Below are 17,282 nucleotides of genomic sequence, written 5' to 3' on the forward strand. Positions count from 1 at the left end.
ATGGACTGTCAAGTCGATCGGCGTCGCCAGTTTCATCTTGGACGTTCTGACTGCCCCACGCGAGCAAAATCCGCGCGCATCGTTTCAGTTCGCCATCACCCGCCCACTCGCGTTTTCACTTTTACACGCCCGAAAAAAGACGGACACAAAGTGCAATATATCCTATATATAGTATATATATACGAAATAATATTCTGTAGCCCAGTGCAGTTTTTTTGGAAATCATGTCACTTGCAGTGCCAGCTCAAAAGTGTGGAAACCGTAGCCGGGAAGTTTGAGGAAATTCATGCAAAATGATCTCAGAAGTCAGTAAAAAAGATCAAAAAATAAAGTAAATAAAAATGCTATAAATCGGAAAAAAGATGAGTTTATAAGTAATAAAATTATTTTCACTATTGTCTGCTGATTGTATCTGCAGAGCGTCGCGCGCATATCGGTATCTATGTATCTGTGCGCGGTGTATCTCGGAGTGCGTTCGCATTGTGGCATCGCCAAGATTTGACCTCGCACTTCACCCATCAAGTGAATTCATTTGTCGCTCTGTTCACGCGATCCACGTCTCCTCCACTTGGATCTGAGAATCGCCAATTTGTCATACAAAAGACATCATTCTAGTCATCCATTGGATCCGATGTGCGGAAGCTTAAGCAGCCTAGAGCCAATTGTAGTTGAAGTAAGTTACTTACCAGCATATGCTCCGAGGTGGCTGACAATTTTCCAGCACTGCTTGGGGAATACTTCTATAGATATGGCGGATGCTTCGATATTTATGACCCACTGAATGCCCAACATGTGCGCCACATTGCATCAAAAATAGCCGGCATTGAAACGAATTTAGCAAATACAGAAGAATATCGGGAGAAACGGAACGATGGCCCATGAGAGCCATCCGAAAATAGGCGATAGAAATATTATTAATTAGTTTTTGGACAAACTTTCCGACTGTGTTGTGTTCGACAGCCCCGTTCCATTAATATCATTATATATGTGGGCCACTGTACCATAAATCTTCCGCATCAAATGCAAAAAAAGAAACAAATATTATATATAATTAAATTATGTTTGTGATTCGCTTGTTTATAGTTCGATGCCGTTGACAATTTTTATTTGTTTTGCCAGAAGAGACCGGACTCCGGGGCGCAGCATTAAATTTATGCCAATCCAAAGTCGGCCAAAAATCAGCCGGCAGCCGGTGTCCAGCGAGGGTCCATAAAATTGTATCCAACTAGCAGACCCAAACACACACACCCATGGCCCCAAAAACTAAAGCAATTTGTCAGGATTCCGTCCATGAGCCGGACTTCCATTTTCCGTATTCGAATACGGTTTTGTCATTACGGTCAATAATTACCGCAAGCATGTCAACCGAAATTATTGCCCAGATAGGTTTTCCAACCCCGTTTGCCGCACTTTGGTTTAAGTGTCCGGCCATGTGTTGCAGTCAAACCGCAAGGACTCTCCGTCCGGGCGCCTTTCTCCTCGGCCTTCCACCTTTTACCAACCACCTACCACCTACAACCTTCAGTTTCCCACTCCAGTTCTTTCTCCAGCTGCCCGCTCTGCCGGAAATAATTACTCAGCTTGCTTTTCTTTCGAGTGGGCAGTGGATGTGGGTGGGTGGGTTTTCTCCACATTTAATTTATATTATTTGTGCTTCCTTTTGTCTACTTTGGTCAGCTCCCCTGCCCTTCCATTTCACCTCTGTTTACCTGGCTTTATTAGGAACTTTCTGTCCATGTTCGGTATGCATCCTGCCCCCGTTTCATCCTTGGCCATGGAGCGGTTCCTGCTGTTGTCGTTACTCAACCACTAAACTGTGTTTTGGCTTTTGTTGCATTTTCAACCGCATTCCTGTGGCTTCTACAGCTTCGATTTTCCAGCTTGAAATGAGTTTCTAATAACATTACCCGGGTCAAAAGGGTGTTCTTGGGAAAACAGAGACGTTTATCCATGGAATTGTTACATTTAATATTTAGTTTGAAGTGTTTTCTGTTCCCAGAATGCCAAAACACGGCAGGTTGTGAATTATTAAATAACATTCACCGCCGACCAACACTTCTTCATATCAAAATACAGACGAATGTCTGGCCAGGTCGCGACTGAGCCATTGTTGGAATTCAATTCAATATTGATCGCCCGTCGGGGTCAGACCGGCCAAAAACAGAAAAATAAGGACACCAAAATCGAATTTTATGGATGAAGGAGTTACAAGTTGCTAGTATGTGTACAGTGCAAGAAATGAGGCAGTTCATGGCTTTAAAAATTACAAATATAATTCAATAATTCTTATTTTGTTAGCAAGTGATAAGACTTTTATAAGTTTCAGTTTATAGTTTATTTAATATTTATATAAATGATAAAAAGACAATAAAATATTCATTGTGTACCTTACCTCTCATACATAAATGTGTTTTCAATGGCGGCCATTTACTGGCACTACCCACTGTACCTGCCAGAAGCCTGAAGCCCGAATGACCCACTGCGTCTGTCGCAAGCAGCGAGGATTTGGGTGAAAAAAAGTAAGGGGGCTGCCAGAGGAAGTGGCGAGTAATTGCCCGAGATAAGAATCGCAGATTAGATAATCGGTAAACAGTTAGGTACAGACTCTGGGCCTGATAAGCGCCAGATTGCTATCAGTAGTTTGTGGGTTGCTGGCTTACCTGTATTTGGCTTAAAGTCAAATTAAGGGGGCTATATATAACCCGAATGCGGAGTGTGTACTTAGTGTGTGTCATGTCTCTCTTTGATTACAAAAATAGTATACTAACTAGGGTTGATTGGTTGACTTTATAGATTTAGTTATCTCCCGAATAGTTTCTGTTACTAACTTTTTCTATAAATCTTATCACTAGAAAGATTATTGAAGAATTTTTGTGAATGAAAGCTTGTGAAAAATGGTATAAGTCTGAACCAATAATTCTACTCTTGGCTGAATCCCTCAATTAATAATCCCTGAACCCCAATGCGTCATACAAATCTCGATTAGAAAATGAGGGAAATTATAATTCGAGCCATGAATTCACAATTGAATATTCGATATTATTCCTATTTCGGTTCGGGACAGAGAGCCATAGCCATAGCCAGGTAGACCCAATTGTCCACCTCACAACCCCATAATTATATCCTGGAAGCGGAAAAGAGACGTATTGGAAGACCCTTTTAGGATATATGTAAAGTGACACACATTTACCACTAAACAGTCGCTTATTATAATTTGATGGCACAATGACAAACAAACCCATAGAGCCCGGCTTTCTTGCGGCCCCCGAATCGGTTATTTACGGGCCGCTGTATGTACATTTTAGGTATATAAGGGCATGCCATGGCTATGGTATATGGTTGCCCCGCGAGTCGGTTTCTGTGTAAGTGTTATGGCCACGGCTGAGAACGGCTGTCCGGTCACACGACCCACAAGTCACCCACTCGAAACTCATCGATACTTTGGCTACGTGGCAAGCTCATTGGTCTCCATTTTCCATTTTCTCCGCTTTCCCGACCAGCACTGGTATTTGTGTAATGGCACTGCAAGGGCTCTCGGACACTCGGACTCTCGGACACGCGGACAGACAAACGGATATATATCTGTACATATAAATTCGGAGCGACCACTCGCATGAGTTTAGTTTATATTTATGAGCATTATAGTGCGGATATATCGGAGCGCCAAGTCGATAGATAGACAGAGTTACCTTCCCGGGTCTTGTCGAAAGGGCTTTTTTTCTCGGTCTCGCGGGGTGCGTAAGCCCTCCAAAATGTTTGGATGGGCAGTGCAGCGATTTCACGGAAGGCATTTCCCCTTCCACCCCCGATAAGACACATTCAATTAAAGAGCTCGACAACCTGTACAATCCGCCCGATACGAAAGCCAAACAAAAACCAGGAGAAGTATACTCCGGCGGGAGCCAGTGTTTGGCCAGAGAGCGGCTGAGAATTTTTTTACCTGACGGCAATCAGCGGGCAATTATGCGATAAGTCCTTATCAGCCTTTAGATAACAGTGCGACTGGAGAGCGGATAGAGAGCGGAGCATTATGAAATCGGAATAGACATTTTCGGAACATTAGTTGCCCACCGTTGGCGTCTACGTGCGGTTGTCTCCCTTCGAGGTTCATTCCATTCGACCTACTCGCGAGTGCAGTCCGGAGTGATTGGGTGATTGATTTGCCCGATATTGGTAGATAAAGTGACTTTATATCTGTCCCAGATACAGACCCTGTGTCATATGGTGTTGTGATAAAATGTGAAGACTATACTTGCTGTAATTCGATCGGAAATGTGAGTAACTACCAGCTAGCCCCTGTCTCCGATTAAATGTGAATACTAGTGCGCATTTAGTGGCACTTTGAGGTTCTAAAACTGCAAAGCACTGATTGCAGGGCCTAAGCTCTTAATCGCAAAGAAATTACACACTTTGCTGAACTCCTCCTGTCGTAATGCCAATTCCTCGTGATGCGTCACACTTCTTCGGTAATGCAGACACTATCTGGAGTTTGTCTGCAACTAGCAGATAAAAACCTGTTCATCTCAGACTTTCTCGGTCTTGGAGTCGGTGGTTGGATATGCGCACGAACATGAACCATATTGTAGTCGAAACTTTGGGGGAAATAGGGGAAAAAAGCAAGCCACAATAAAGCAAACAAGCGAACATATAAAAATCTCGAGATAAGATAACGAAACTGCTCAACAAGTGAATGGGGAGTGTGTGTGCTCCGACTGTAGTTGGATTTTGTGGATACAATGCAACACAGCCAGGGACAAGTGACATCTCTCCAAAATGTCAACTGTCAGAAAGTGGAGTAGCAGCCTGGCAAGACTGAGGAGGTGACTGAGAAGGCTAACAGAAACAGGGTCAGAGTGTCCACCAGGCCAAGAGCCAAGACCATGGCCCAGATTCTCCTCCCCCCATATTTGCATACAATGGACTTCTTTTGATCATCCCTAGGTCCATGGGGTGGCAGGCCAGCCCTGGCGGATGGGCAAAATATTGTCACTAAAGTTAATTAAAAAACAGCCGGGGGCCATGTATACACACATCCCCCGAAAAAAACCAAGCCATTCGCCCACACAGACGAGAGGATAGGAATCTGGTTTAATAAAAATACCAAAGGGTGCCAGTGGCCCAGGCTGGGGGCTGGGGGATTTTGGGGGTTGAGCCCGGGCTTTGGGGGTAGCTCTCTGTCAACGCTGCGTGGGCAAACAAAGGCAAATAAATAGAAAAGAGATACTCAATAATCAATAGATAAATAAAATTACAAGGTGACAGCAGCTGGATGTTTTTCCCATCCCGAGATCCCCGGCCCGCCCGATGGCCCCGTTGCCGCCACCAGTCGAGGGGGCTGGTGTCTCTGTGTGAGAGCTTTAAGGCTGGAGGAGCCACATCAGCGGGCGGCGAGGAGAAAGGCAACAGTGGCGATAACTGCTCATAATGCTGCAGCCAGGAAAAAGAGTCCTGCCACTTACAAATAAAACCAAATACTCTTTCCTGAAAATCAAACAATAACTTGACATCAAAATTGAATTTATTTCAGGATACATTACTGACAGGTTCTTAACTGACAGATTGTATATTTCTCTCAATATTATATATTATAATTATACTTTTATTACTGGCTAGTATCATGTATTAAAATAACTATTATTTGGTAAAAAAACAAATCTCTAAAACAGCCCACATTTAAAACAATAGACATATCCATAAGCCCCTCAATACACTGACTTTGGCGAGGATGTTGCTGTCGTCGCCATCGTTTGATGGCACTAGGATAAGCGCGTGGCAAGGATCCACAGTATCCAACGAAGACGAGGCAGGAGAAGTGGCAGGATGGCAGGAGCTGGAGCATGCCGCTGGCAAGCCGATGACTGCCGTCCTAGCACGCTTGTTACTGCTCCGGGGTAAAATTCACGGGGGTCGGTGGTGTGGGGGATGCAACAACCTCCACGCTACGACGACGACGACGACATCGATGCGGATGCGGATGATGGCGTCGCCATTTGGCAGAGCCCGGCCAAGAGCCAAGAGAAGCGGACGGAGCCGAAAAATAAAACAAAACACTAGAGCACGTTGCGAAAATAAATAAACGAGTAGCGTAAATAGAAAAGCGCGAAAATATGCAAGCGTCGGAATTTATTAAAAAATAATAGAAAAACCGGTGAATTCGTGGCGATTATCTGGAGACCAAGAGAAATTTATCTAGTGCGGGTGGCCAGAAAATTCGTGCAACTTTAATGCCAGAAGTTATTGTGTTTGAGTGATTTTTCTCCAAAAGTAAGCTTAGGAAGTTTACGTCTTTATGAAAGACCAATTTTGGAGGCTCTTGGATAGAACATTTTATATAATTTTTCAGTCGAATCTGGGAGTTTTATAAGAAGTCCCTTTTTTGAAAATGTTAAGAGTAGGGAACAACCTTTTCGTAAAAAAAAACACACCTATTACACCTTTAACCTGTATTGGAATAATGCTAGGAAAGTGTGACATGGTGTCCTAAAAACTTTGATGAAAGATAGTCCTTTCTTGATAAATTAACTTATGTCATATATAACATTCATTACATGTAATTCCTACTTTATTTATAAATATTTCCATCGATTTGTGGATGGCTTAAAATTATATTTCAATTGAATAGATTCCAAGCTGCATCTTTTCAAATCAAGTATTTAATACACGTGCTTATTAAATTTAGAGCTTATTATTCTACAATAATAATTATTTAATCAAAAGCCCACACTGTTGCACAATATGGATTTAATGCAGCAGCAATATCCTGTTTAAAGCCCTGGCTCCAAAGCCAGCTATGCAAAGCACTTGAATTCCGACTGCCCTTTGCAATCGATGTATGTGCAGGCGCGTTAATTAAGGCGCCCATGCCTGTGGCCAGTCAAGTGCGACAACAAATAATTTGATTTCAATTTAACTAATTAGCTGGAGCCTTCAACATTATGCGGCCAACTAGCTATGTGAGCACTCGAAATGCTTATCTGTTTAGCGGCAGCTATGTAGTGAATTTCCACATACACTTGGAGATAATCGGGGAATTTCTCCAAAATAAATAGAATAGCTTGTTGTATATTGATTTTAATTCACTATAGTGCTATGGAATAGTTCTTATATTGTCTTAGTCATTAAATCCTTCATGTCTTTGCCCTTTAACTTACATTTTTTGTAATTGGTCAGTAACCAACTACAGTGTTTCTTTAAGTGGACACATGTAACCAGCAGTCTGTGCTTGTAGTGGTGCGTATCTGTGTTTGTATCAAAGCAGGCACTTCAGTGTAGACAGTCGAGTGGGCCCAAGTACTGCGGTCAGTCAGTCTGTCCGTCAATATGCGCTTTTCATTGAAAAGCTTAGCTATGCACTGCTCGCTCCATGGGGGGAGGCGATCGGCTGGCCAAGGCGTTGCAGCCATTTTGTCTGCGGTTTCCAGAGTGGGTTCTTAAAAAATTAATTAAAATTTGTATGGCAATTCATGTTTCAGTCAATATTGAGGAAAAATATAGGCTTTATTTAAGGATATACATATGTAGATTTTGAAAATTTCAAGACGAACTCTCTTCCACTCGACACCTACCCATAAGGATTGTTTTTAAGAAAAGGACTATAAGAGTCGAATTGAAAAATCGTATTACTCTATCTCTTATAGTCTCTGAAGTCCATTCATTCGATCCACGATAGTATGCGATTACCTGGTATATAATACGATTTAAAGACTATTCTCAAATAAAATGAATTTAATGATAAATAATACACGTTAACTAACAAAACGTACTTTGTATGATTGCATATACAACCATACCTCTACTATTTATTATTCTCCCCCATTTGTCCACTTTTGAACTAAAAATGTAATTACTTATTGACATAAGCAGGGTTTTATTTAGTTTAGCCACTTACATTTAACTCGCATCGCACGATGGACACACCATCTTTAGTAGTAGTACATGCCTTTTAATCAGACAACACTTTGTTTTTAATTTAATTACAGTTGAAACACAAGCTCAACCCACTCCTGGTGTGCGAAGGATAAAGAAGGGCCCGAGGCTAATTGTCAGAGTGAAAATAAAAACTGTGATAAACAAAGAAAGAGGCGAAAGCAAACAAAACGGATAAAAGACACTCCTGCCGGGAGCTAAATAATACACAATTTTAATAAAACCAGGGGAAAATTAAAAAGCAAGCGACGCCAAATGCGGCACTAAAAGTAATTAGCGTCAGTGGACAGGACAGCAGAGGAGTTGAAGCAAATAGAAGCAAGCCAGAGTGCAATAAATGATGTTGCAATCCTTGAATTTGCAGGCGGATAAACTGAGCGGCATCTCATCTGCAACAGCAACAGCAACAGAAACAGAAGCAGCAACAGTAGCAGCAACAACATCAGCAACATCAGAGCAAGCACGCGACCCAACAGTAGAAGTAACAACAACAATGCTTACAACAGCACCTGTTGCCCATGTTGCTAATGGCAGCAACAGCAATACGAGCGAAAGTAACAACAATAGCCTCTACAGTAGCAGCAATTTAAATAGCAGCAACAATAGCCAACAACAGCAACAGATACAGTCGGTCAAGTATTTAGAGAATCTAACGAGCTCGGGAGCAAGTTCAGGTGCCATAGCAGCGCCAACAACTTTCACAGGTGCTGCGAAAAGTTTCCATCCCTATTTGCGGCCCACTGGCACCACCAGCAGCACCATCAGCAGCATCAGTAATAGCAACAACAGTGCGGCAGCATTATCTACAACAACGGCAACATCGGGGGCAAAAATGTCCTCGACATTGTTTGAAACACTTTTGCACAACCAAATAAATTCCAGCCCGACGGCACCGACCGTGCCCCCACTGCCAGCAGCAACACTAGCAATTGCAACACCACCAACACCCAGCACCGCAGCAACCGCAACAGCAGCAACTGCAGCAGCAGCAGCAGTAGCAGCAGCATCAGCGGTAATGCCGCTGAATTCCAGCATTAATTCCAGAACTTCATTAGGCGAGCAGGGTGGCATTGTTGCCGTTCCCTCAAATCGGTGAGTTTAATTTTTTTCGCATAGGCTTCTGGCTTCTGGCTAATGCGTGCTAATTAGAATCAAATGATTTGTAGTTGCTGGAGATAGTTTTCAGGATTTTCTGCGAAATTAGAGCATGAGTTTAAATGGATATTGTGTTTAGCTATCGCTTCCCTGTTCAAGTAACTTTATATTTAATAATAATTAAGCTGAATGAAAATGAATATTGCTTGCTCCTAAAATGGGTTTAACAATCTATACAAACCTTTAATTTTATCATCTTTTCAAGATGCTTTAGCGGTAACTTCGTTTCGGCCCACTTTGCATATTACCTTGCCTTATTGAGCATTTCAATTTCCTATTCCTTTCCACGATGGCACATGCCACCTGCACCCCACCCACGACTTGGGCTATCACATTTCAAATGGTTATTTCTCGGACGTGCGCCACATTTTCTATCTGCGGGCTTCCTCTGCCCGGAAATTATAAAAATTTACACCGAATGCTGGATCACTCGGCGGCCCACTTCTCAGCCTGATTTAATTAAAATAAGTGACAATATGCATTGGCCCAAACGGCACTAGGAAGGCGGAAATTTCCCTGAGCCAGAACGTGGGTGGGCTGGGGAGAGTTCCCGGCTACCATCAAGTGGCTAATGATAATTGGCATTGCATTAATGTTATTAATTGGCAGGAGCCATCAAGGCTACAATTTTCACATAGCCAGCCATCAGCGATAATGGCGAATGATTATTGACAGGACATTGTAATTATAATATTACAGCATCTTCATAATGGCCAAGTAGTAGCTGGCAGGGTGGGCGGCCAGGGTGGGGTCTGTAAAGAAATACTGTGCCCCACTATCATCTATCCGGCTTTTACTGCTATCGTGCTCGGCCATTAAATAATAAAGCAGGAATTATTAAATTTATGTTGGGTCATTTTTATACAGCCTGAATGCTCAAGCTCCCGACTCTTGGCCGCCTCTTCATCCACCGCTTCCCAAGCTTTCTGTTCCAGTTCTTGTAAATAATATTTTTGCTTCCTCTATCTTTGAGCCGTTTGTTTTTGTTGCGACAGGCGCGGCATAACAAACTGCCATCATAAATTAAGAGCGACGTCATTGCCATGTCGCCATTGCCAAAGCGAACCGTGGTATAAGGTGTCCTGAAAAATAAATTGTATTCTTCACTAAAAATCATGGCTACTAAAGGACATATAATTTTTTTTTATAAAAATTTCTGGAGGATCACATTCAAAAATGAGGAAAATGCATGGAAGGATAAAAGCGTTGACTATATATTGGCCAATCTCCATCTTATTCTTGAGCTGAATACTTCAAAATATTCATGAATCAATTCTTTTTTAATGTGCATCAAAAGTTTAACACAAAATACTTTTCAGATTTTTTATTGGATTCTGTGGGGGTCCCCTACAAAAATCTGAAAAGGACATTATGGCCTACAGCGACAGCTATATTTTGACCAATTTCTATCAGATTCTTAAGCGGAATACCTTAAACGATTTGTGGATCGATTCTCCACCATTCTGCATCAAAATCTAGAAACGAAATATTTTTTAGATTTTTTGTAAAATTTTAAGGGGGGTCCCCCACAAAAATCTGAAAAGTGCTTTCAAGGACATTATGGCCTACAGCGATGGCTGTATCTTGACCAATTTCTATCAGATTCTTGAGCGGAATACCTTAAACGATTCGTGGATCGATTCTCCACCATTCTGCATCAAAATCTAGAAACGAAAAATTTTTTTATATTTTTTGTAAAACTTTAAGGGGGTCCCTTACAAAAATCTGAAAAGTGCTTTCAGGGACATTATGGCCTACAGCGACGGCTGTATATTGACCAATTTCTTCAAGATTCTTGAGCGGAATACCTTAAACGATTCGTGGATCGATTCTCCACCATTCTGCATCAAAATTTAGAAACGAAATATTTTTTGATTTTTTGTAAAATTTTAAGGGGGTCCCTTACAAAAATCTGAAAAGTGCTTTCAGGGACATTATGGCCTACAGCGACGGCTGTATCTTGACCAATTTCTTCAAGATTCTTGAGCGGAATACCTTAAACGATTCGTGGATCAATTCTCCACCATTCTGCATCAAAATCTAGAAACGAAATATTTTTAAGATTTTTTGTAAAATTTTAAGGGTGGTCCCCTACAAAAATCTGAAAAGTGCTTTCAAGGACATTATGGCCTACAGCGACGGCTGTATCTTGACCAATTTCTTTCAGATTCCTAAACGGAATACCTTAAACGATTCGTGGATCAATTCTCCACCATTCTGCATCAAAATCTAGAAACGAAATATTTTTTAGATTTTTTGTAAAATTTTAAGGGCGGTCCCCTACAAAAATCTGAAAAGTGCTTTCAAGGACATTATGGCCTACAGCGACGGCTGTATCTTGACCAATTTCTTTCAGATTCCTAAACGGAATACCTTAAACGATTCGTGGATCAATTCTCCACCATTCTGCATCAAAATCTAGAAACGAAATATTTTTTAGATTTTTTGTAAAATTTTATGGGGGGTCCCCTACAATAATCTGAAAAGTGCTTTCAAGGACATTATAACTTACAGCGATGCCTATATCTTGACCGATTTCTTTAAGATTCCTAAACGGAATACCTTAAAAGATTCGTGGATCAATTCTCCACCATTCTGCATCAAAATCTAAAAACGAAATATTTTTTAAATTTTTTGTAAAAATTTATGGGGGGTCCCCTACAAAAATCTGAAAAGTGCTTTCAAGGACATTATGGCCTACAGCGATGGCTGTATCTTGACCAATTTCTTTCAGATTCTTGAGCGGAATACCTTAAACGATTCGTGGATCAATTCTCCATTATTCTGCATCAAAATCTAGAAACGAAATATTTTTAGATTTTTTGTAAAATTTTATGGGGGGTCCCCTACAAAAATCTGAAAAGTGCTTTCAAGGACATTCTGGCCCACAGCGACAGGTGTATTTTGACCAATTTCTATCAGATTCTTAAGCGGAATACCTTAAACGATTCGTGGATCGATTCTCCACCATTCTGCATCAAAATCTAGAAACGAAATATTTATTAGATTTTTTTTTAAATTTCCTGGAGTGGAGGCACCATGAAGACCATATCTTTGGCAATAGTCATCCGATTCTCGAGGAGAAAACTTTTAAAGATTTGTGGATCGGTTCTTTTTGAACCTATATTAAAACTTACAAGCAAAATATTTTGTTTTCTACAAAAAGCGTCAAACAGGTTTATAGAACCAATATTTTTAAACCATTATAATGCAATGTTAGACCACTGTGTGCGGATATTTTATTCCCTTCGGTGACTCTTCAAGCTGTTGATTCGCACATTGAGTGGCCGTACCAACATCGTCATCACCGGTCACCGTCATCGCTTTGAAAAGCACCTGCTGTCCTCCCGTGACCGAATTCCCATTTCCCGTCTGCCGCCCCATTTCTCCACGCCTTCGCGCCTTCTGACGCGCTTCGGCTCCCACCGCAGGCGATTTTCTCATTAAGCCAGGTCGCATTTAAATGAAACTGAATTATTAATGCACAGGCGCAGCCCCGAGAGAATTTCAGGGAGAAGCCCGGGAGATTGAGACAAAGAGAGATAGTTGGCTGGGAAACTGTGGGACACGCTCCCCGAAGGATTCGCGCCCCGACTGAAATAATTGCCTCGGCGGCTCCAGGGGCTCCACACCTGTCGCTGCTCTCTGATTCTGTGAATTTCAATATTCTTCCTCTGGCTGCCATCTTTGTAATTTTATTTGCTTTTATTTTTGGCGCCTCTTCTTGGCCCGAATATGTGTGGCTTACTTACTGGGGAAATTGGCTAAACCAACAAGTAAACGCTTGCCGTTTAGAGATTTATGCTTGAGGCCCAGGACTCCCAGACTCCCTCCCCCATTGTTGCTGCTCCTGCAGGCACGCCCGAATTTATCACCTTGACATAGGCAATTTGGCTCGTCCTCGTTCCGGCTCTAATAGATTAATTTCGTTTTGTCATTCGATGGCCCGCGGCTGTCGCGCCGCTTTCACTGGATTTTCACTGGCTTTTCACTCGGTGCGGCAGTGTTTTCCATTCCCAGTTCATAACTGGATAAGAGATAAGGGTGGCAGGACACTTTTTAGTGGCGAATGGGATGGGGAAGATGAATGGGGCTGCAGCGCTGAAATTACTTTCGCAGGAAATTGGAAAATGAAGAAATTTAAAAGTAAATTGAAAGTAATTTCCTAAATGGCATCGTTTCAGATGACTCCGTGCGATAGCTCATGTTAATAATGTACCAAATCATGGGGGAGATTGTCACTCCTTCCTCCGGAAAAGAGGATCTCTGTTTAGAAAATTAATTTTTATTAAGAAATACACTTACTTTTCAGTGTTTATATGTGTAAATCCCTTAATTCCTACGTACTTTGATAATTAGAAATACAAATCTGTGGCCTTGGTCACATCTCTATGCCAGCATTCCCGTATCATCCTGGCAATGAACTAACCAACTTACCCGCTGAGCCAATTAAGTGCGGAAATTTATTGGCCCAACTGCTTGACAACTTGTGCTTACGGCAAATCAGCTCTGTAACCGAGCCCCGAGCAAATTGACAGCCAACCAAAAGTCAATTTCGTACACCATCAGAACACCCAATAAAGCCCCATTAGGAGCAATAGCAACAGCAACAGCAACAGCCAACGTCTGCAATTGGAAAAGGGAAAACTTTTTGGGTATCACCCGAAAAAAGCAGAGCACAAAAACCAACTGAAAGTGACCTCAAAGTGGAGCGTTCAATGCGTTGCCTTTCAGTCACTCAAGGACCCTTCTCCTCCGCAGTCCCGGAGTCCAGAGTCCAGAGACACACAGAACGGTCAGCCACGAAACAAGAGTAAAAACGTTCACAACTTTTTAGATTAGATTAGTTTGCTAATAACAATTAGTATTTGTATTTTATGTTGTTATCCAACAAACGTTCCTACCCGGCTGCTGGTCTGGTCTTTGGGTCTCCCTCTTTTTTATGGTCATTAGCAAATGAAGTTAGGGCCAGAAACAATATGCTGGCCACAAAAGTTCAATGGAGAAGTAAATATCCGCCAGGGATGCGGAATGGCTCTATTTGCGAGCGAGATGGATGAGTTTTAAAACTGGCAATTGGCAATTGTGGGCACTTAAAGTCGGTCTTCAACTAATTAAATATTGAGTTTAATAAATAGGATTGAAGATTTTGATTTCTCAGTAATATCTTAGGTTACCCTGGCGCGTTTTGTCAAAGAGGCTTGGGGTAACCCGGCACTGCTTCAAAATTGACATCATAGCATCAACATTTTAGACTAAATGGGAAAATCGGTGGATGTGGTGGTCATGGGGTCGGCGGCCATCGAGTACATAACGTAAGGTCAGTCTTATGTGAAGATTATAACTGTACACCTGGTACACTCCACACACAGCCATGTAGCCGAACTCCCCAAGCCCGGAGAGATGGTCCCTGGAATCCACATGGAGACTGCTTTTGGCGGGAAGGGCGCCAATCAGAGCATAGCAGCGGCCAGGTTGGGAGCCGTCACCACATTCCTGGGCAAGATGGGGGCGGATGAGTCCGGCGAGCAGTACAAGAGCTACCTGACCGATCAGAATATCGACACTAAGCAAGTGGAACTGGTGAAGAACACGGCCACTGGCATGACCGAGGTGGCCCTGACCGAGGAGGGCGAGTTCTACAGGATCAACGTGGCGGGGGCCAACAAATCCATGACCAGCAAGGACATTTCTCGGCACAAGAAAATAATGAACAAGTCTCGCGTTCTGCTCTGCCAGCTGGAATTGGACATGAATACCACCGCCTGTGCCCTGCGCCAGTTCAAAGGTGGTGTTTCCATTCTCCACCTCTCTCCCATGCGGAGCGACATACCCAACGAGCTGATCACCTTGCCCACCATTTTGGTAATGAACCAGGACGCGGCCGCTACTCTGGCCAACATGGACGAGGTTCGGACTCTGCTCCAGGCCAGGAAAGCTTGCGAAGCCCTGGTTGATGGCGGGGCAAATAGTGTGATCATCCTAATGGAGGACAATAGTGCCGTTCACATGTCCAAAAACAACAAGGAGATGTGCACCCATATTCCCGCCGGCGATGTACGATACGTGGCCGACTCCTCCGGGTCGGACGATGCCTTCATGGGAGGCCTGGCGTACCACATTGCCAGGTTCCCGAAGCTGCCCCGCGAGCACCACATCAGTGCCGCCAACGCCTGCGCCGCCTACTCCATGGGCATCCGGGGTACCCAGCCCAGTTTTCCGGGCCCATACCTGGCGCAGGACAACCTGTGCTACATCACGCCCACCTTCACTGTAATCGACGAAAATTCCGAGGAGGCGCCGGAGGAGCAGAGAAAGGAAACAATTCAAGCACCAGCGCCAGAACCGACTCCGGAGCCAGCGGCAGAACCCTCACCTCCCCCAGAGGAGCCAGCACCCCCACCACCAGCAGAGGACCCAGCCCCAGAAGAAGCTCCAAAAGCCAAGACGAAGGAGGAGGAACGCAACACAGTCGCTGAGGCCAATAAAGCTTAGTCTAAAATACAAACAATTCATGTAATCATTAACATTTTACAAAAAACAAGAAAAAATGCTTACTTCATGTGTCATGTAACCTCATATGGCAGTTCAGTTCCAATACACAAAAATTACCATCGCCCAAGGGCATCGATATATATTTATAATTGGGAGGCATGATTGGAAGAGCATCGGATGCTAAAATCTTCCCGATATACGATATCGGGATCGGGAATTATCATCGGCAAAGGACCGGTTCAAACATCGTCCGAATGTAATAAAATATGGCTCAATATGAAGAGTTCCTCAAATAATTAATTTTAAAAACGGTCTTAACCTGTTCATGGCTCTTAGGAATGTAGTCTACAGAGTCCTAGATTTCTGATAGCTTTGTATTTTTGGAGTTTTACTTTTATTCTCTTACATTTATAGAAAAAACTAATAGCTTCCCTTTTCCTAATCGTTGCAGCATCTCCATCAAAACCGAACTGGAACTGGTTGGCTCAAGCAGTCCGGAATCTATCAAGGACCAGCCGGATGCGGACAATATAAAGATGTTCGTCGGCCAGATACCCAAGACCTGGGATGAGACGCGACTCCGGCACATGTTCGAGCAGTTCGGGCCCGTGCACACCCTGAACGTCCTTCGCGACAAGGTCACATCAATTAGCCGCGGTGAGTCTGTCAGGCTAAAATATCCCGAATATCCTGATACAACATAGCCCCGGCGGCATACAAATGAGGGAATTACTCGGGGTGTTCAATGAAATTTTATAATGTCCATCAATTCCGGAGTGTTCCAGTGACCCGGGGCACTGCCCGGATGAACATCGAAGTAATATGATTATGCTGATGGCGAACCCATCAACATTAAAACTTGCTTACAGCTCAGCACAGGTGTTGCTGGGTGGGAAGAAAGTTTCCGACGGGTAATTGGCCATAATTGTGCGTGTATGAGCGGGAAAAAGTTGAGCACATACAGGACTCGCAGGACATGGGCAAGTTGCTCTGGTTAATTTTGGTTGTATTAGAATAATATGCGCATTTGCTTGCAAACTTTTCTCGAAAAGCAAAAAGGTAAACTCCATTATGCATATTTATGGTCTGGAGGGGTTGGACCCGTAGTGCGGACAACGGGTTCTGGCCATAAATGTGCGTACCGACGCCCAAGGATGTGGGCTAATCCTGCGAACAAGGTGCTCGAGCACGACTAACTCGTTTGGAGAGGGATTATAATTTAATCTTCCTAATGGATAGGTGGTCGAAGGTGTTATTTTGAGCTACCAGTTTTGGGGCTATTCAATAAATAATAGGACAGAAATAAATTGTAAGTTTGTTATGAAGGATAAGCGAATGCTATGAACACCTATGTTAACTCTTGGGGGTTGAAAGGGCTTATATAAAATTATATTACAAACAAGTACTATATTTTGAGCTGACCTGAGCAGCTTGCCGTCGCAGTCACCCGTGATTATTGTCCACCTCTCATTTTGCCCGCATGGCTTGCATGAAGTGCTCGTATGTGTCCAGAAATCTGCATGCCGATGATATACTATATCTACTATATATCCAATTATCTTTAAGCTTTCGATCCTGTTAAGATGCATGCTGGAAAGCCCTAGACTTAAGTAGGAGAACAACAAAGATCATAACTCTTGTAATGGTCCCTAGTCAGTAATATTGCATTTAAGTTATTTTTATAAAAGTATTCAGTACAGTAATAT

At 42.9% G+C, this 17,282-nt stretch overlaps 2 protein-coding genes across 10 annotated transcripts in view; both read left to right on the forward strand.

Annotated features, from left to right (window-relative positions):
* The first annotated feature begins 534 nt into the window (after positions 1 to 534).
* Positions 535 to 17,282, forward strand: part of LOC6497021 (CUGBP Elav-like family member 2) — a 53,987-nt gene continuing 37,239 nt past the window's right edge. The window contains exons 1-3 of one of the 7 annotated variants that reach the window (XM_044716494.1): positions 535 to 673; positions 7,980 to 9,018; positions 16,028 to 16,233. In XM_044716494.1, coding sequence (XP_044572429.1) covers positions 8,264 to 9,018; positions 16,028 to 16,233 — 961 coding nt within the window. In that variant the 5' untranslated portion in view covers positions 535 to 673; positions 7,980 to 8,263. Of the gene's footprint in view, positions 674 to 3,587; positions 4,275 to 7,979; positions 9,019 to 16,027; positions 16,234 to 17,282 lie in introns of those variants that run through there. The other 6 variants (XM_014905986.3, XM_014905990.3, XM_014905989.3 and 3 more) reach the window with 6 other exon arrangements.
* Positions 14,244 to 15,712, forward strand: LOC26515142 (ribokinase). Of its 3 annotated transcripts, none has more exons than XM_014906921.3 (2): positions 14,244 to 14,396; positions 14,454 to 15,712. In XM_014906921.3, the coding sequence occupies exons 1-2, from the start codon at positions 14,341 to 14,343 to the stop codon at positions 15,574 to 15,576; spliced, it is 1,179 nt and encodes a 392-aa protein (XP_014762407.1). In that variant the 5' UTR covers positions 14,244 to 14,340; the 3' UTR covers positions 15,577 to 15,712. The 3 variants fall into 3 exon arrangements, with proteins under 3 accessions (XP_014762407.1, XP_044572430.1, XP_014762406.1); XM_044716495.1 differs by having other exon boundaries at positions 14,299 to 14,401; XM_014906920.3 differs by having other exon boundaries at positions 14,382 to 14,401; positions 14,462 to 15,712.

Source organism: Drosophila ananassae, chromosome 3R, assembly GCF_017639315.1.
Source record: "Drosophila ananassae strain 14024-0371.13 chromosome 3R, ASM1763931v2, whole genome shotgun sequence".
NCBI classification, from domain to species: Eukaryota; Metazoa; Arthropoda; class Insecta; order Diptera; family Drosophilidae; genus Drosophila; species Drosophila ananassae.

Coding starts and splice junctions, on each gene's coding strand:
- LOC26515142 (XM_014906921.3), top strand. CDS start 14,341: ATGGGAAAATCGGTGGATGTGGTGGTCATGGGGTCGGCGGCCATCGAG. Junction 14,397..14,453: donor GCGGCCATCGAGTACATAAC/GTAAGGTCAGTC, acceptor CTCCACACACAG/CCATGTAGCCGAACTCCCCA.